We start from the raw sequence: 19,567 nt of genomic DNA on the forward strand, positions 1-19,567 counted from the left end.
ACTCCAGGTACCTTCAAAGAAGGATCGAGGTGTTGACTAACAAGGATGGGCTGTGTCTTCCGCTCAGGGTGTTATTTTCTTCATTCAAAGTGTAGTTTGGTTAAAGCCTACCTTCCTCATCAAACGTCATAAGCACACAGTTGACTGGATGGTAAATCTTATTTTTGATCATCCCTGCTTTTTAATATAAATAATTATTTTAGGGGTGCCTGGGTGGCTCAGTTGGTTGAGTATCCAACTCTTGGTTTCTGCTCAGGTGATGATCTCGAGGTCATGAGATAGAGCCCTGCATCCGGCTCTGTGCTGAGCTTTGAATGTGCTTAGGATATTCTCTCTCTCTCTCTCTCTCTCTCTCATAAACATTTTTAAAATAAATACTTATTTTAAATTTATAATTTGCTAATGGTTGAGATCACTGTATAAATGGTTTTCAAACTGTGTCCCGTGGCTGGCGCCTCCGGGGTTGCAAAGGTAGTGGGGTGAGGGAGGAGGCCCAGCAAGGAGAACCCAGCCCCTACCCCGGCCCCTGGCTTCCTGAAGAGCAGCTGGGCAGTTTCATTATGAGGCTCCGTCTGCACAAGGTGCTACCTGAGGAAAGGATTCTGTTCAAAGTGAAAAGAGAAGCTTGACAGTTAATCACGTTGGAGGGCACATCCCACTAACTTGCTGTCGGGACATGACTGGCTTGTACGGAAGGGGCCAGGGTGGGCTTCAGGAGGTCTGCCTCCCACCAGCTCTGGGACTTTGAGGGGGTGGCTTTTCCTCTCTGAAACCACCTGCCATCAATGACAATAGCCACTTCACCAGGTAAACAAGGGCTAGATAGACTAGCAGATGGAGAAGTGCCATCTAACCGAATTTAAGAACTGTCCGCCTTCACCCCGTGCCTCCAACCCTCCTCTCCCGTCTCCATTTCCCAGGAGGAGCCGATCACCTTCTGTGAAGAAGCCTTTGTATCCCATTATCGCTCAGGAGCCATGAGGCAGTTCCTACAGAATGCCATCCAGCTGCAGCTCTTCAAACAGGTACCCGGACTCCCCCCCCCACCCCAAGGGTGGCCCGAGTCTGGACCCCCGATGGGGCTCTCTCTGCAGCTCTCCTACTGGACGGACTGAGGCTGCAGGCAGGCTGGCACCCAGGGTCTGGGGAGGGCGGTGGGTGCAGAGGGTGGTCAGTGACCAGACAGACCCTTCACAAATACGTTGGTCGATTTCACAAGTTATACACATGCAGCCAGTGTTTTGAAAACTCGCTTTTAAAAAAAGCCAAAAAACAAACAAAAAAGACAAAAAAAACCCCTCATGGTTCCAAAGGCCCTTTCCTGTCTTGGGAAACGTAGAGGTTCTCCAGTTGTACCCTCAGGTGCCCAGCCAAATGGTTTTCCCTCTGTCTCCTGGCATCAGCTGTTCTGCTTTTGTTCTCTCTTTATACAGTTTATTGATGGTCGACTGGACCTTCTCAATTCTGGCGAAGGTTTCAGTGACGTTTTTGAAGAGGAGATCAGCATGGGCGAGTACGCTGGTAGGAAAGCACTTCCTTTTCCTTTCCGTGCTGTGGGCTGTTGTGGGGGACTGGGTGTGCGGGGAGGGTGGGGCGCGTCAGCTGCTCCTTTCCTGCAGCCGGGATCGGGGAGAGACGGATTTTACCCTTGCAATGTTTGAGGAATTCCTCTTCGTTTTCTGACGAGACACAGGACCTTGGCCTGTCTGAGATCTTCTGTTCTGGGGTCCCTTGCCTCCCCTGGGTGACTAAAGTCTAGTTCAACGTAGTGGCCAGCATGCTAAGCACAAAGCACTCAAGATGTCGAGGTATGAGAGCTGGCTTCAGATCAGGGCCTCGCCTCCAGTCACGTGGTGAGAACTCAGGCCGCGTCACCTCTTCAGCTGACTCGTCCCCGTCTGTGCACGGAGGAGGAATCGTGCGGAGATTAACTCAGAGTCCACGAGGAAAGGCTCGTGCGGCTGTCAGGACAGGACGCTAGCACAGGATCGCTGCTAAATGAGCGTTTCTTTAAAAGGTGACAATCATCTCAGAGGGCCCGGTCACCACAGACCATTAGACCTGGAGAGGTCGGCCTCTCATTTTCTGGAGGAGGCATCTGAGAGGTGTTAGTGCCTCTTAAATCCCAATCTGGCCTTCTTCCCAAGTCCCAAAGCCTTAGTCTTTGGCAGCAAAGCCCAAACCAACTGCAAAATAATCATAATCATGCTGTTAGCCCCCTCATTGCTGGGCATGGGTCTGGTCTGGACTGAGCTTAGAATCCAACTCCGAGGGTCAGGCAGAATCTCACCTACAAAACCCCGTTGACGGGCCTGACCAGCAGGCGCTGCACAGGGAGCATGAGAAACCAATAAAACCAGTCTGTGGACAGTGACCGAAGGTCAGTGATAGGCATTTCCTGAACTCCCGCCATGTCCAGAGCCCCCTGGAGTAAGAACTGGAGGACCCAGTTTTGCCCTCAAGAAGCTTTTTCTAGGGGTTTCTGGATGGCTCAGTTGGTTAAGCATCCAAATTCGGCTCAGGTCATGATCTCACGGTTCATGGGTTCGAGCCCCGCGTCAGGCTCTGTGCTGACAGCTTGGAGCCTGAAGCCTGCTTCAAATTCTGTGTCTCCCTCTCTCTCTGCCCCTCCCCCACTCATGCTCTGTTTCTGTCTCAATAATAAATAAATGTAAAAAATTTTTTAAAAAATAAAAAAGCTTTTCGTGGGAGGAGGAAGAGATGCTTAACTAAAGACAAACACGGATTAAACCAGTGCAGGAAGAAAAAAGAGCAGAAATAGGCTTTCATGCCATTGGACTAGGACTCCACTAACCCTCACTCTGTAACGTGAGCGCTGCACAAAGGAGACAGTGCTCTCAGAGTTGAATATGAATTCTGAGGAGAAGATGGGCTTTCCGTGTTGTTAAACTAAGTCAAGTCATTTGGAGCTTCTAGAAAAGCTGTCCAGTGATAAGACCTCCTTATCTCACCAGATAAAATGAAAAAGTTCCCCCAACAACTCCTCCCTTTCCTTTCCCTGTCACTACCCAGGTGTATCAAGGGCCGTGTGTGTGTCCAGCAGTGTGGGGACGCACCTCCCTGTGGCGCCTGCCCTGGGGTGGCTCACAGAACTTCGGAGAATGTGGACTTCTGAGTGGGTGTTACCTGTGTTAGAGGACTGATCAGGGGAAGGGGTGGGAGAAGCTTGCTGAGGAAATGACATCTGAGCCTGTCTCTCTCTCAGCAGAGAGTAGGGAATGGCGGCCAGCAAGGGGAACAGCATTTGTGAGTTTGTGAGGGAATGGAGGACGGGGGGGAGGGGGGGGGGAACGGAAGGGGATGGAAAGAACGAATGTGGGAGGGGCTCAGACAAGACCGAAGAAGACAGTCAGGGTTGCTAAGGGGGTCCAACCCGACCTCTATCCAGTAGGCAATGGGGCAGGAGGATTTGGGTTGGCCCTCAGGGCACTGATAGGATCAGATCTCTCTGAGAAAGAAAACTTGTGGCAGCAACTCACTGCTGCCTCCTGCAGGGAGTAGAACGTGGGAGCCTCCTGTGATTCTCTAGATTCTGACCTTTCTGAGTCCTGCTCGCTGTAAGGAATTGGAGGGGCTCCTGAGAGCACATCACCTTAACGCCTTCTCTGATTCCTCTTTCCCAGGCAGTGATAAACTCTACCATCAGTGGCTCTCCACAGTCCGGGTAAGTGTGCACCCCCTCAGAGCTCCCCGGGCCCCTTCCGAGCCTCCTGGTCGCCCTCCGAACTCCCCTGCCACCCACAAGGTGGTCATCCAGCCTGGGGCCCTGCATTCTTTTGGCCGAAGATGCTTCTGCTTGTCAAGCCAGGCCATCTAGTGCCAGGTGGCGGCTTGCAGGATGAGACGTCTGAGGCGTCCTTCGGGGTGGGCAAGGAGAGCCAGGAGAAGCTTCCTCGTCTCCGGAAGCTGGCCCAGGGGTGTCGAGTGGCTCTTGTCGTTCTAGAGCATTTCTGGGGCGTCTCCTTCCAGACCATCACGACTGGGAAATTCTCATGGGAAAACCAAAATTGGGTCCCTCTTGCTTTTGCAGTGTTTTTCACAGCAAAGGCTCCTAGGAGGGTGGAGACCATTTCCCTGGGGTTTTGTGTTTTTTTAATCCCCTCACTGTGGTTGTGAACAGTTTCTGGCTGTGTTGGAAGCCAGGTGCTTTGGTTTTCAGAAGCCACTAAAAAATTCCACTTTCTGCCTTCACACGGGTTTATCAGCGTGCACGTGCTGGAGACCTCCTGTGGGCCAGATGCCAGGCTGGGGGTGCAGTGGGGAGCAGGAGGACACAGGCGCTGCCCTGGGGAGCTTCCTATCTTCCTGGAGAGGCACATGTAAACAGGCAGCTGAACTTAATGTGATAAGTGTTCTTTTCTGCTTGCCGGCCGAGCACACCGCTGCGGAGTCAGGTCCCTTGGAAGTGGCTGCATTTGGCCGAGAGTAAGGAATTCCTCAATGAAAGGCCTCTTTTGTTCTTGGAGGGCCAAACACCGCACTTGGCAAGTCATAGACCAGCAATAAGGACTTGTTGATTGATTGATAAAAGGAGTTTTAATATTCCAAAGGACCATTGAAATAGGATCCTGAGTCATTTTGGAAAGCAGTATGGAATAAATGAGTGGGTCAAAACTTCATACTGTCCTACGACACAGAACGCTTTCTAGGTCGAACTGCCATGTTTTTTCATTAAAGCTCAAAATTTCTAATACGGGCTGTTACCAAAAATTGTGCTAAGCATTAATCCTAAGAATCACATGACTGTATCTTATTCTTTTATATGCCCACTTGATCCAGTCTCTCTCTTTGTGTGAATCAGAATTATCTTTCCTAACCATCACAATCCAGATTACGTGGTGCATTTGATTAAAAATCCTCTGGAGCGTAGGCTCTGTGTCCTGGCCCTTCAGGAGCTGACCCCGGCTGGCCTCAGCCCCGGTTGCCGTTGCTCCCGTGACACGCTGACCACTTGTTAAGAGCACATGGCTTTTCAGCCTCTGCACTTTTCCTAATGTGCTCTTCCCTGTCCCTCGAGTGCCCCTGCCCTTCCTGCCCCCCTACATGAGCTCCTCATCACCCCTCATGGGCTAGACCAAATATTTCATCCTCTAGCTCCTTCTCTGACCTTGTAGACTGTAAGCCACTTCCACACGCCTTGAGCACACAGCCAGGAGAGCCGTCACGACCTTCAGTGGCAGCTGTTTACCCGGGGACGCCCCCCCAGCCTGGAGGTCCTGGAAGGCCAAGGCCACCCTTCCCGTGACTCCGTATCCTACAAGGCTAACCCACGGTGTCTCCGCAGTGAGCGCTCACAGAATACCTAGAGCCTGTGTGTCCTGGGAAAGCCCTCCTCCCTCCTCTCCTCCCCGCTCTCCCGGAGAACCTGAACCAAGAAATCGGTGTGGTGGATGTGTACGAAGGCCATGATTAACTTTGATGGCTACTCATTCTTTCCTTTTCTCAAGATATCGATGCTAAGGGAGGTAGCCTGCCAGAGTGATTAAAAATAAGAACACAGAAAACCAAGGAGAGGAAAGGAAGGCACATGACTCAGGGTAGCCAAATAAACTAGAAGTTCTTGAGAAGCCATAGATTACTATGGGGGAACCTCGCCACGGAGAGCCTGGGCACAGCATCTCTTCCAGCCAGCAGATGGGTGCCAAGCAAAATCCCGAGCCCTCCTGCATCTGGTTATCAGTGTCTTCCTCCTCACCCTGCCCCCCAGTACCCACCCATAGTGATTCCACCGTGGCCGTAACTAACTGCCCAGGACCGGTTACCATCCAGGCCTGTTTCTCTAATTAAATTACACACTCTTGGAATGTTGCTTAACTTGTTCAAAGGGAAGAGGTTTCTGTTGGTGTTGGCCTACTGTTCTCTTCAGTCCAAATTGCTAATTGATGTTTTTATTATAGAAAGGAAGCGGAGCGATTCTGAATACCGTAAAAACAAAAGCAAACCCAGCCATGAAGACTGTCTATAAGTTTGTGAGTACCGGTCCTGGACTCAGGATCCAAACAGATCTGTCGCTTAGCATGACGAAACCCTTAAGTACACTTGACCCTGTGTTGCGGGGGTGATTCAGGGGGCTGCTGCTGCCTAAACCTTCCTAAACCGCCCTTAGAATAATGTCGTGTTGATACTCTGTGACCAGGTCAGTGGTGTTTTTAGGTGAAACTGTTTCTGCTCACAGTTGCTGCCATTAAGAAATGGGGAGCTACTGGTTTTTAGCCTTTAATAAAATGTAGACTGGGTAGCTAAAATGCTGGCTGCTCCATGCCAGTGTCCTTGCAGAGGTGTGGCCTGTGGGGTGTTCTGGTTCCTACAGGGATCCCCATTAGCACATCAAAATGAAGCAGCTCCTTTGCTGATTACTGAAGACTGTTCTCGGTGGGAACCCCTCCCGGATTTTTGTCCCAAATTCCTCATCATCTCTCTCACCACTGCCCTCTAGGACATGCATTGTTTGTGAAACTCATGCCCACAGCAGAGAGAAAATAGGAGAACACGTCAGTTCCCGATCCGATGTGCCATCTTTTACAAGCCTCAAGTATTTTTTTCCCCTCATGGTTTTCTCTTGCGTGCTAATTTGACTGTGAGCCACTTAACTGGGGTGGTTTTGTTTTATTTCCATTTTTAATTTTGTTAGTCCTTTCTGTGCTTCAACTGTAGTTATTTTAACCGGGCGGGTGGCCTGCCAAGAGAACCACGCAGGTCTAAAATGACAGAAAATAAAAGCCAGGGTGTGTGCCGAAATGAGATTTAAGAGACGGCACTAGGGGAACCCAGCAATGTGTCTGCTCAGGCCATTCAGCCCAGGCAGAAAATTGGTCCTGAGGTTCTGCCCTCGTGAAATGTAATAGATATTCAAATTCTAGCAGCCTCAAAAACTGCTGCTCTACACTTAGTGGTGGCCATCGCCGGGCTGCCGAGATAAATAATTATAGAGAGAGAAGAAAGGCTTCGGAAGGGGGGAGGAGAAAACCAGTGCTGTCAGAATGCAGAAAATACCATCTCTGTAGCCTCTTTAAGGGATTTTTTTTTAACCTCTTAACATTGTATTTGTTTTCATAGCCATTATGTTTTCGACTTGATGATCCCATTTTTCCTTCCTTTTTCTAGTAATCAGAGAAGGTGATTCGCGACGGATTGAAATCAAGCATAGTCCCTGCTGGAAACAGAGAGGGAATCTTAACTTAAATTAATTTTTCATGCAGGCAAAAGATCATGCAAAAATGGGAATAAAAGAGGTGAAAAACCGCTTGAAGCAAAAGGTACTTGAAGTTCTTATTCAAAATGTATAAGCACCGTGTATGAAATGCGTGGCCACAAAAAAAAGTATGATGTGATCAATAGAGGGCTGTTTGATACACTGTTGTTAGCACACTTCAAAATGCATTACCAGCTGTCCGGGAGTTTTCACACTGTTATAAATATTCACAGACAAAAACTGTCTTCAAATAACATTAAGACTGGCTTAAACCCACAAAGGCAAGCAAGTTCAGAGTCACCACTGCTGGTCTGCCCCTTACCTACCCCACCAGGCCTGGAGTTCACTGGGCTCTGTCGAAATCGGCTCAGCCTCCCCATCTGGTCCCCTCTCCCTCCCACAACTGACCTCCGGCCCTGGGGCTGCTTATAACCAAAACCTAGAAGCGTCTCCAGGGAAATGACCCCCATGGTTCCGGCAGGCACACGGCCACCGTGCAGACACAGGGCACAAAGGGTGGGTTTCAGGAGGACCCCTCGGGCTCTCTTCACCGCAGTGGGTTCACAAGAGGAGCCCAGCAGTTCCCGTGTCAGACCCAGGCGACAGGGAGAGGACTCTGTCTTCTTGGACCATCAATAAAATGGTATAAAATCCTACAGGCTACATGCTGGCCAAGAGTCCCCTGCCTGATTCTCTAGCCTGACACAGGGAGGTTAACACAGCAGAGGGCATTTTTATATCATGACAAATGTCATCGTTATTACTGGTGTCGCCTTTCAGTGCCCACTTCCTAAGGGTAGTCCGGCTGGGGGCTTTTGCATTTAAGCCTTAGAACAACCCTGGGGGGTGGTGTGTGATTCCTATTTCATGTGTCGAGAGACTAGACTGTGGTTCGGAGCTGAAGGAATTTGCCCAAGGTCACACTGCTGGAGGTTCTGTTTCAGAACCAGATCCAGATCAGGTTCCAGACCCGCCCATTTCCAGCCTCTGTGCTCCAACAACAGCGTTTCTTACTGCCCTCCTAAAACAAGTGTTTGCTTTTCCAAAAGATCTTGACTTCATTATCCTGCACACATCCCCCCTCCCCCCACCATGTGCGACTCCAACAAGGGCCTTTGTCTATCTCGGCAGTCTTTAAAAAATTGAAAGCAGTTTGAATTTTATGAAGTCAGAAAGGACCTCTCATTAACTTGCAATGGTCAAAGGAATTGATTCTTTTAATTGCAAAATAATTTGTTCCGACTAAGCATTTAGATTCCTAGTTGTGGCTGAGAGTGAATTTTTAACGGCCGAGATTCAAGCCCCGAAATAAAAATCCTGTCATGTAACTCCAGATAGACCTTAACTGTGGTCTGTTGCGCCCTGCCACAGGCTGGCAGGTGGAATTCTTGGATGTTAAGTCCTGTACACACTTTTTTTTTATCTCCTATCCCAGCCGCGTGTGAATGAGTGGGGTAAACTACAGAGCGGCAGGGAGGGGGGAGCTCTGGCGCCAAATTTCCCCTCCTTGATGACCTGATGGAGGCTCAGCTGGCATTAGAATACCGCTGGAAGGAAGTAAAGAGAGGGGTCCCTCCTCAGGCAGAGGCCAGGAGCTCCTTATTGGTCGGATTTGCTCCCTGCCGGCCCGTCGCCTCCCTCCTGGTAGGCGGAAGGGCTAGGCCTTCCGAAAACCCCCTTTTTATGACATGTAACATTTTCTACAAATAAGCGGTCCCGCTCCGGTTTTGTGATGTTGTTGTTCAAAGGTTCACTTAAACAATCCAGATCGCTCCCCTTCCACGCCACCTCCCCTTCCTCTCCTTGGTAGTATCTAAAGCAGATTTTTCCCTCCCCTTCTTCTCTTCCCCCTGCCAGTCTTTTCAAGAATAGCTTCAGGAGATAATGTTCTATAGAAAGTGTCAGTACATTTCAGGTGACACAAATGGTGAAGGCATTTTATAGAAATGTGGCTTGTCACCATCGGACTGTTGACAGATCTATTAGTGCACCTTTTTCAATTTTCACTTTTCCCCCCTTCGGTCTTACAGATTTCTACAGGCTTGATATTTTGCAGTTGTTCTTGGAAGAGCTATTTTGTCATTGTAACTCCAGCATTGTTCAGTGCAGACAGGACTTGGTCTTCGGCAATGTGCTCTCCTGATCCCTTTCTTGAGCTAATTTAGGATTTGGCTTCATCTGACCTCTCTCACTGCAGTAGAAAATATTTCCTTGGCTTTTTTGTTCCCCTCCCCCCTTCACACAGCAACGTATCCGTGTGGCTCCCCAGATGCGTCTAATACAGACATCTCAAGTTTGGTTTCTGCTATGAAATTGAGGCAGTTCCCAACAAAGATCCAATTTTCAAATGTACTGGGTTGCCACCTGGCCTCCTCTAAGTCTGCATAGTGATGGTGACCTCGCAGATATAATCAAGAACCCAATCTTGCCCTCTGCGCTCTCGCCTTGGGTTTGAATTGCAAATAGAAAATGTGGGGCCGACCTGCGGAGAGGTCACCACGGTGTATGTGGAGGGTCCATCTCTAATATGACTGCGCAGGGCCCCTTTCCATCCCTTGTTCATTTGTGCAGCAGATTTTCAAAGCATCTGAAAGAAGAGCTTTCAGGGTATCCGTGTGACCATTGGCAAATAATCGTTAATAGATACTATGGTGTGGCTTTATTCCATACCTGCTCTGCTTCAGCCCAACAACAAAAAAAAAAAAAAAAAGAGAGAGAGGAAGGATGGATAACATGTTTCTCTGGATAAATGCAGCAAGGTGGTCAAGTTCTTCTGCAGCTTGGCCTCCTTTGAAGTCTGACTTGCTCAAAATTAGGAAGAAGAAGAAATGGCGCCAAGATGCTTCCCGGCTGTCGCTTTCTAAATGGAGGGTGTAGTGCTTTCTTCCCGTGTGGCTGGGCTTGTGACCATCAACTGATTGCACCCTCCTCCTACCGCACCACACAAGGGGGGTGGGGGTGGGGGTCAGAGCGCCCTGGTTGAAAAACAATGGCCGCACACAGGCTCCTTCTCACCAGCGAGGAACATTAAGATATTCACATCAGAATGTCTCCTTGGGAAACCCCTGAACAATTATCTTTTTTCTTCAGTATTAGAGTGATCAAATCAAATGGGCCCATTTCACGGCCCTTTTCAAAGTTATAAATCTTTGATCTTAGAAACATAAATCGCGCTTGTTGATAAAGAGCTTTTGATGGAAAGGAGCAAATTCACAGTTGGGCTAGCGAGGCCTCGAGTTTCTGGCCAAACATTTCCTGGCGTACTGATGGGAGTAAGCGCGTGTGGGGCAGATCTAGGTAGACTCTCCTAGAACAGACATTTTCACACCTTATCACACAACTGTCAGCTCCCTGTCTCCAACACATTAAAATACGCCACAGCCTCAATCACAGAAATTCCAACTTTGGATATTGTTTCGATATCAATATTCATATTTTAATTTGCATTTGCTGTGGTGTGAAGTAGACTGGGAAAGAAGGGCACCACACAAATCTGAAAATGGAGACTTGAGTCACAGATGTTAAGGGCCCTGCCTCACGCCCACCTTTAAACCCCTGCCATCATGGTGTGGTAGTTGAGCTTCTGAGGTAGATAAGCTGGTTGGGTAGGATATTAACTGTGGGACCTTGGGTAAGTTACTAGACCTCTCTGAACCTAGTTTTTTCTCATCTGTAACTAGGAGAAGGATCCACTTTTACTGGGTTGTTGTAAGGATTAGAAGAGGTAAAGGCTTTAAACAGCAACACTTAGTAGCCACTCATTAAGTGGGAATTTTCATCCTGTTCATTTCCTCATGTCCCATGTCCAGAGCAGCCGATCTGCCCAGACACCCACGTATACATACCCGGAAAGCATGGCCGGCGTGGGGTCACCTCCCTGTTGGATCCACACAGCTACCAGAGCAATTTTCCTAGGACATAGCTCTGACTAAGTCACTCTCTTGATTATAAAACCTTTCAGATTTTTCAAACCTTCCTCCACCTCAGCCAGGGGGTTCTTGAAATGTCCCAGCTGCTGGGTCACCTGCTCTTCCTTAACCAGACTGTGCTGGGCCAGGAAGTCTCTACCTACATCTCCACTCATAAAGTCCTCTCCTCAGGTCCTGGGTCCAGCCCCCTCCCTAGCTTGTACCCAAGGACACTCAGCCCTCTGCCCCCCCCCCCCCCCCGCTTGCCAGTTTCTACCTTCTGCCTTCTCAGAGGTACTCTGTCCAGTGACTTACTGTACACTGTCCCTGCCTTCTCCACAGGCAGGGGGAGGTGAGACCCTAGTCATGATTTTTGATGCCCGCAAACTCTTAGGGTAGGTGACAGGAATTGAATTATTTTCCTACTCCTTTTCTTCACTGAGAGATGGGAACTGGTAGGCCCCCAGGGCTCCCGGTAAGAGATTTGCCACCCTACAGGGACCTCCAGTCTGCAGCTCTGTCTAGCCCCTCCCTCCCCTGTGACCCTTCGGGAAGGAAGAAACAGATTTACCCTTCCTGCCAACGTCTTGGTTTTGTTTTTCAAAATGACATATCCGTAGTCTTTTTTTTTCCTTCTGTTTACAAACAAAAAAACATGTTTATTGGAGACAATTCAACAAATCAGACAGGAAAAAAGAAAATGATCTTGTTTTGTAACCTGCATTTTCACTTACTATATTCCAAGCGTTTCCGAAACCACTAAATGTGTCTTCCGCACGCCCTTGTTTTGAGTGGCTACAGAAAACTTTATCTGGTGGGCTTATATACATTAATCAGTCCCTTTGCTGGATACTTAAGTTAGTTCCAAGTATTCTCGTAGGTAAAACATTGCAGGAATTCTCAATTATTTCATTAGGATAAATTTCTAGGAATGTAATTAATGGGCCAAAGGGCATGCACTTCTTTTAAGGTTTTGCTATAAATCACCAATTTGCATTGCCTCTAGGCGGGGATGAGAGTGCCTATCTTCCCAAATCCTTTGCAGGCCAGACAGCTTGCTCCTTGGTTAGTTCTTAGATCAGTGTCTTTAATCACAGGGTCTCTTCCTGTGTGCGAGATCCCGGCCAGTAGGTACAAGGGAGAATGTGAGTTGGCCGGATTTGTTTCTTCGCCAGGGCTCTTCCCCGCTCTGCCCTCCCTGGGACGAAGCAGTGAGGTGTCCTTCCCAGCTGCAGGAAAGAGCGAAGACGTTAATAAGTTAGCAGAGCAAGCCTCGGGGTTTTGTGAGAAGTCTTATGCATGTTGGGATCTTCTAACTCAAGAAAATGAATGTGCAGCACTGTTTTTTTTGATGCACAAGCACATTTGTACATTGGACACATTTCCTTCTAAATGTTCAGCTCGGTTTACAAAGCTGTACGGGAGAGCGTGTACGGTATATTCCAGGCTCTGGGGCAGAGAACCCGAACCCCAAGGAAGGCGGTCTTTAGGGATAAGCAGAGAAGTGCAAAGAGACCATGAGGTGTAGCAGCGTAGGGTCAGTGTTAACAGAAGGGATTTCCCCAGGAGATCACACCTCACGAGCCCCTCCTCCGCTCGGAACGCCTTCATGTGTGCTGTTGTTATGAGCTGCTCTCGGTGCACGTCCTCGGTTCCTCCACTTTCTAGCTTGCGTGGCTTTGGGTGAGTTGCCCTCTTTGAGCCTTGTTTCCTCACCTATAAAAGAGCCATCATCCTGTTTACCTCATGGTTGCTGTGGAAACTAAGCAAGCGTGATAGTGAAGGTCAAGGGTCTGGAAAAGTGCTTGCCAATAGTGGACGCTCCACACAATGAAGGGAAGTGCTTCTTCGCGCTCTTTCCATTTAGCCGGAGACACAGACAGAACATTCGGTTTGCACGGGACTGTAACATTGTTCAAGCTCCCTCGTGTTCTGTCTCCTTTAATTCATTCTCCCCGTGGCTTTGAAGTTCACCAAGCAGGCGGTGGTCTCCCCGTTGTACAAATGAATAGGTACAAAAAGGTCAGAAAGACCAGCTAGTTAATGGTAAAAACAAAAGTAGAAGACAGTGCTCACTTACAGGCTTAAACTAAGACACTTTCCCCCCAAACTACCACATACATTCTTTAACGGCTGTCATCTTAGGATTTTATTACTATCAATATGTTATTACCATGTAACCTTACTGCTCCATTTCTTTATTTTTTTTAGCCCTCACTCACACACACATTCGATATCTTTCCTGAACTAAAAGTTGATTTATTTTTTTTCTTTCTTTTTTTTTTTTTTTTTTTTTTTTTTTTTTTTTTTTTTTTTTTTTTTTTTTTTTTTTTTTTTTTTTTTTTTTTTTTTTTTTTTTTTACCTTTTGGCTTTACCCAACCTTTGTGTCTGTCTTCTCAGTAACCCCACCTGGATCCAGAATGCCCTCTTTGCCCTTTGTTACTTTCTGGTGCAGATGGAGCCCCTCCCCCGCTTTGTTCCACTTGACCTGAGCACCTTAGGGCAGCCCCTTTCCAAAAGAGCCGTTTCTAATTGGCTGTCGGCAGCCTCTCATCACGCAGCCTCAGCTGAGCTAAGACTTGGGGGCCACTTAATGCAAGCCCTTCCTGTGAAACCAAGAGGCCACCACCTCCCTGTGTTGTCACCAAACAGGACCAGAGTCTGCAGCTGAGTGTGTGGGGTTGAATGTAGATAGATAGATCCCAGGAGCTTATTATAATAAAATCCATACCTTATTATTACTAAGCACTTCTTTATTATTGAGTGCTCTACCTAGGACATTACCGAGTAATAATGTCCTAGACACACTGAATGAGGCTTTAGCTCCTTTACTCCTCCTAGCTACCATATCCCCATTTTACAGATGAGATTGAGGCTCACAAATGTTACGTGTGTTTCTTCCTTAATGCATTATTAGCTAGTAGAGGACCACTTTCCTCCGTTGGCCACAGTTCTCTTTATTTGGCTAAAAGCATCCAGTTGCCAAGTCTTTTGTGTATAGAATTTAATGAGTACTAAAGGCGTGTGTCTCATTGACTGAAATATATCTTTGTTTTCGCAGTGAAAAGAATTGGAAATTTCCCTTATTTTTTTATTCTTTTATTTATGCTTATTTACATTTGAGAGAGAGAGAGAGAGAAAACACGAGTGGGGGAGGAGCAGAGAGAGGGAGACACAAAATCCAAAGCAGACTTCAGGCTCTGAGCTGTCAGCACAGAGCCCAACATGGGGCTCAAACTCACAAGCCGTGAGATCAAGACCTGAGCGAAGGTGGATGCCCAAACAACTGAGCCACCCAGGCGCCCTTCCTTTATTATTTCATTCTAACTGGGAGTTATTTTTACTTAGTAAAAAAATAATTATTTAAATTGTGTTTTAAATTTTTTTATTTGTACATTTGTTCTGTGCCTTGCTCCAATGAAGATCTGAGCAACTTTCATGACTTGAGTAAAACACGTGGTCCGTAGAGCGCAAGTGGGTGCCATCTATGCCCCAGAGGACCAAAGAAACCGTTCTCTGCCTTTTGCACACTGGAGTTTTTCTTTTCTTTATACTTTGACTTCATTCAACAGAAGCCCAGATTAAATGTAAATTTCTGAATTTAAAAATATTACTCTGGTTCCTTAAATGTTCTCCAGGTCATAAAACCCTAACTCAGACTTGGGTCACCTCATTCTCTGCCAGAAAGATAAAGGCTAAGAAAGATGGAGTATGAACACCTCATTTTCACAGACAGTAAGATTGGCAGGAAGCAAGTGTGGAGAAAATGTCCACACTCCCAAATAACAAAGTATGCAAATGAAAACAACAATGAGGCCTAATTTTGCACCTCTTAAATTAGCAATACATTTTTTTAAATGATGAGGCTAACAAGTACCATGAAACTGATAACTCATCCATTGTCAGTCATTGGTGTGAATTGGAAAGCACTTTGGGAGAATGAATAAAAAGGCTTAGGATGTTTATATCTTTTGGCCTAGTAATTTTATTCCTAGGGATTTCTATAAAAGAAAGAATCCAAAAGAAAGAAAAACTGCAATGTTTATCACTATGGTGTTTAGGAAGAAACACATGCAAGGAATAACCTAAATGGCCAATAATAGTAGAGGGGGTTATGAAGTTATTATATAGCCACTCAGTGAAATATTATTCATCGATTAAAATTATCATTAAAATGACTAGCACCGTGGAGATGCTTATAATATAGTAGGAAAAATTGAATGTAAAATTATGCATGAGCTGTGATTGCAAGTAATTTTTAAATGTCTGCATGTGGACAAAGTGAATATATAAAAACGGAAATAGCTGTGTGAGGTAACAACAAAAAGGCTTTCCCCCCACTGTTATGAATTATTACGTGGTTTTTGTAATTTAACATGTATGATTTGGGTTCCTCTAATCCTTAAAAGTCAAAGAGCCAAGTTACTGTTCTGCTTCCTCCATCGCCGAGGAGAAGAGGCTCCGAACATCCCAGAGGGCGTGTTCGGTGGCAGGCCCCTTAGCCGAGGGGCTGGCGGGAGCATCTGCCCGCACCAGGTGCCGCGACCCCAACACCAACCTCCGCTGGCCTCTCTCTGCAGGACATCACCGAGAATGGCTGTGCCCCCACCATGGAAGAGCAGCTGCCAAAGACTGTGCCGTCCCCACTGGTGGAGGCCAAGGACCCCAAGCTCCGAGAAGACCGGAGGCCAATCACAGTCCACTTCGGCCAGGTATGTGCCCTGGCCTTCGGTTTGTTAGCAGAAGCTGTACGTAGCACTGCCGCACACAGGCTTTCCACTGCAGCTCTCGGTGGCAAAACAGCTCCGTGGAGTTTTGCACATCTTTGGATGTTTATTTGGCTACAAGCGTGTTTTGAAGGTGAACTCTCAAAAATTTCAAGACAGCGTGGCTCTGTCGTAAACTAGCTCAACTCCTGAATGAAGTCATTAAATGCACCTCCCCCACTCCAAGGCGCTCCATTTAAGGTGCCTCCGTTAGCTAAGCATCTCATTAGAACACTTTAGCATCCGGGGCCCTTCTTTGCACCTTCAAATAAAAGGCAACAAGCGAAGTCTTAAAAAAAAAAAAAATCAATTAGGAGCTCTTTATTAATGTACTTCCTGAAAATCAATATCGGGAGTGGTGCTTCTCAGAGTAAACACCCACAATACTGTTCCAGAGACCCGAGTCTTTTGCCAACTATTTTTGATGACCTGAGCATTTGAAAATTGTCTATTTGTTTGATTTTTCCCCCCTTAAGTAAAACCTTGTACTCTGGATAGAAACGGAATCTTTAAATCTATTTCCAAGCAGTGGTTATATTTTTAGTTGAAAAAGATTGTACACTCTCCCCTATTTCTCTTGAATTGACTCTCCTGATGAGCAAAAGTCATAATTATTTGGTTTGTGAAAAATGGCTGTCAGCAAGAGAGGACTGTAACAAGAATTTGCAAGGTTATGTATTTTTAAGTCACTTGATTCTTTAGCCGTTTATCAGATGGAGCATGATTAAAATAGCCTTTTTTATTTCATCTTAAATATGATTGCTTTTTCGTCACATAAAGGATCTAGAAACAGACATTTTTAAATGCCCTGTTTTTAACAGACATTTATCGAGTGCCTACTGTGTACTAGCATTGAGCTATTAGAAATGAAGGGAATTAATGAAATGGTTGCTTTGGGTTATTATTGTAAGGGGTGAGTTTGTGGACACATAAGAGTTTTCCTCTGTAATCAGTATTTTCGGATAATACGTCCATACCTCGTAAACTTGGGGGGTTCACCCCTTTTTCTGACTTTATACCTAAAAGGGAGATCATAAAAATTGAAATATGGTACAAGAAAGAGGCAGTCTTGGGGAGCAGCACCCACTCGATTGAATGCTTTTCTTCAGACTGTGTTTGCCGTGGTTGCACCCGGAAGAGCCGCCACCTCTGCGGCTCAGGCCCCATGGGAGACATCTGCACCCCAGCTCCCCGGCGGCGTTCGCTGCAAGCGCAGCCCCGCTGCAGCCAGCGTGGCATTCTCGAGCTAGATTCCTGCTTTCCTTTGTCCTCATCCCTGCACACACTAACCTTCCCATGAAAAGAGCCCCTCGCTGGAGTTTGAAGCCCATTACAGAGAAAGAGGGGGCGGGGGAGAGGGATTTCATGGTGTTAAACATTCCATTTTCGAAACACAAAAAAGGAGGCCCTATTTGAAATGGAGAAAAACCTTCTTTCCATTTCAGCAAGAAGTAGAGACGCTTTAATGTCATTCCCAGCTAAATGCAGAATAAGAGTGGATGTGTGCGGGTGGGGGATAAACAATTAAAAAAGCCACCCCAAACTCTGTTGAAATAAGAACTGTCTGTGCCTTCACAGGTCTGTAAACTGGAGAGGATGAAAGTGGCTTTTTCTCCCCGTTTGTCACTTCCCTCACGTGGCTGCCAGCATTATGCAAGTGTACAGGAAGGCAGGGTTTTTTTTTTTAATGCATGCATGCGGATTAAGGTCAAGCCCCAAGTATCAGCCATGCAGCGGGCTCTCCCTCACAGCTGCAGCCGCAGAGCCTACCCACAGCCGCGAGATGCCTTAATTGAGACGTGCTGTCAAAGTGACAAACACATTTGCATACAGTCTACACTCTATTTATTTTCTCTGGAAAGGTCTACAGTCTGCTGTTGGTTGAACATTCTTAATCAGTTTGCTGTAAGTGAACTGCCAGCTAGCTCGCTGGTGCCGGCCTCTTCTTCATTAGGTGACAGATTAGCTGCAGGGGGGATGGGCTGGGGAAAGCGCAGACCCCTTTCTTTTAACTCTTTCTGCTTTGCCCCTCCCCCCAGCCCCCCCTGCGGGGTTGTCCTTCCGTGCTTCTCCTGGCACCGGTTTGGTGGGCCGCTGACAGGGACTGGCCGTGTTTCTAGAAGACCAACTACTGGCAAGCAAGGAGTTTTAGGGACTCTCTGTCTCCTCAGAGGACAGTCTTTGGAGTTCCACTTCAAACATTTTTGCCACACCCTCCTACCATCTGTGCTATTCTCTTACTTGCTGTTTTCTTTAAATAGACTTAGACCTGACGTCCGTACCAGCTTTAGCCTCATCCTGAGCAGTGACGTTGACAGGATCACAGGTCTGACGTACAGTCCAGTTTTCTTCTCTGAGGTGTAGCAGAAAAATCTCATTAAGCGTCCATCCCTGTATCACCTGAACTACTTGTGTGGCACCCCCGCCCCCCAACAGTATACATTCTGTTTTTGGAAAACGTGTCATCTGTTCCCTAACTCTTTGAGGAAAGGATCATTAGCCACGTTTTAAGGATACAGCACTGAAGCCCTGGGACCCAGAGGGATCTGGCCAGGCCGTGGTGCCAGCACTTAGGACACCTAGGTGCCAGCACCTAGGGCCCGCTCCGGCTCCCTCACCAAGCAGGGATTGCAGCTGTTTGATATGTCTGTTAAAGCGAATGTGTCCTAGCACAAAAATTTGAGCAGACTGTGCAGGCTAACCTCCGAAAGAGTCGGCCTTGGGTTTGCATATCTGTGGGTCTCACTCGTTAAGGACCTTAGCTTTGCAGAGGGGACACAGACTGTTGAAATGGTTATCACATTCAAGGAGCACCGTGTAGCCAGCCAGGGGGGCTTGATGGGGACACTGGGCCGGATGCTCAGGAACCGGCAGAGGCCTGGGGAGTCCCCATCCGCAGCTGTGCAGGGTGCTGCCGGGGTGGGGGTCGCGGGAGCAGAGGTGCTCTCCTGCCTCTTCCTGGCGTCCTCCTCTCCAGCTCTGACCTTCCCTTCATTTACTTATGCGTCTGTCTGTTCATCCATGTATTGAGACCTCCCAGGTACAAAAATAATAATAATAATAATAATAAGTCCTTTTGGGGCGTAATGAGGGAGACAGACTAGCAAATGGACAGCCTAACCCCGAGTGATGGGAACCAAAGTGGGGGGACCTCAGGGCGCTCAGGGCTCCCAGAGGCAACCTCTTCACCCCCAGGACTGCTCCCCACAATCCCAAGTTGGGCCCTATAATTAAAAATGTGTTGTCAGCAAAGTGATCTCACTTTGTTAGTTTCCTAGCGCCGATGCACATGTGGCCACTCGCTGCTCCCAGTGAGCGCGAAGTAAAACGGGTCTTGAGTCCGTCCAGCATCCTCATCCCCCCTGATTTCTCTTAAAGAGTTCAGAAATCTCAGATAACTTGAGAATGGCTGTTCCTACCTTGGAAAGATGTAGGTTTAGAGAGGCTTTAAATAACTCTTTCTTCCCCTCCCAAGTTGAGAATAATTGAGAAATAAGGCCCAGGAGGTAGTCAAATGAGATAAAAATGCCAGCTTTTTTACTGATAAGGCTAAAAGGAGAATACCATTTTAGACCTGAGGCCAGATGGGCTTGCTAAAGCTTCACTTCAGAATTAAAACAACTGAGCTGCTCCGCCCAGGAGAAGGGGACAATTGCAGGCTGCGCCCAGCAGGGCCTGG

At 47.4% G+C, this 19,567-nt stretch overlaps 1 protein-coding gene across 3 annotated transcripts in view; it reads left to right on the forward strand.

Annotated features, from left to right (window-relative positions):
• DENND1A (DENN domain containing 1A) overlaps positions 1–19,567 on the forward strand; it is a 452,638-nt gene that overhangs the window by 388,012 nt on the left and 45,059 nt on the right. For all 3 annotated transcript variants that reach the window (XM_029920022.1, XM_029920020.1, XM_029920021.1), the window contains 6 exons: positions 921–1,025; positions 1,434–1,521; positions 3,645–3,685; positions 5,919–5,990; positions 7,221–7,277; positions 15,703–15,834. In XM_029920022.1, the coding sequence (XP_029775882.1) occupies positions 921–1,025; positions 1,434–1,521; positions 3,645–3,685; positions 5,919–5,990; positions 7,221–7,277; positions 15,703–15,834 (495 nt within the window). The remainder of the gene's footprint in view (positions 1–920; positions 1,026–1,433; positions 1,522–3,644; positions 3,686–5,918; positions 5,991–7,220; positions 7,278–15,702; positions 15,835–19,567) is intronic.

The sequence above is a fragment of the Suricata suricatta genome, chromosome 13 (genome assembly GCF_006229205.1).
Source record: "Suricata suricatta isolate VVHF042 chromosome 13, meerkat_22Aug2017_6uvM2_HiC, whole genome shotgun sequence".
Taxonomy (NCBI): domain Eukaryota; kingdom Metazoa; phylum Chordata; class Mammalia; order Carnivora; family Herpestidae; genus Suricata; species Suricata suricatta.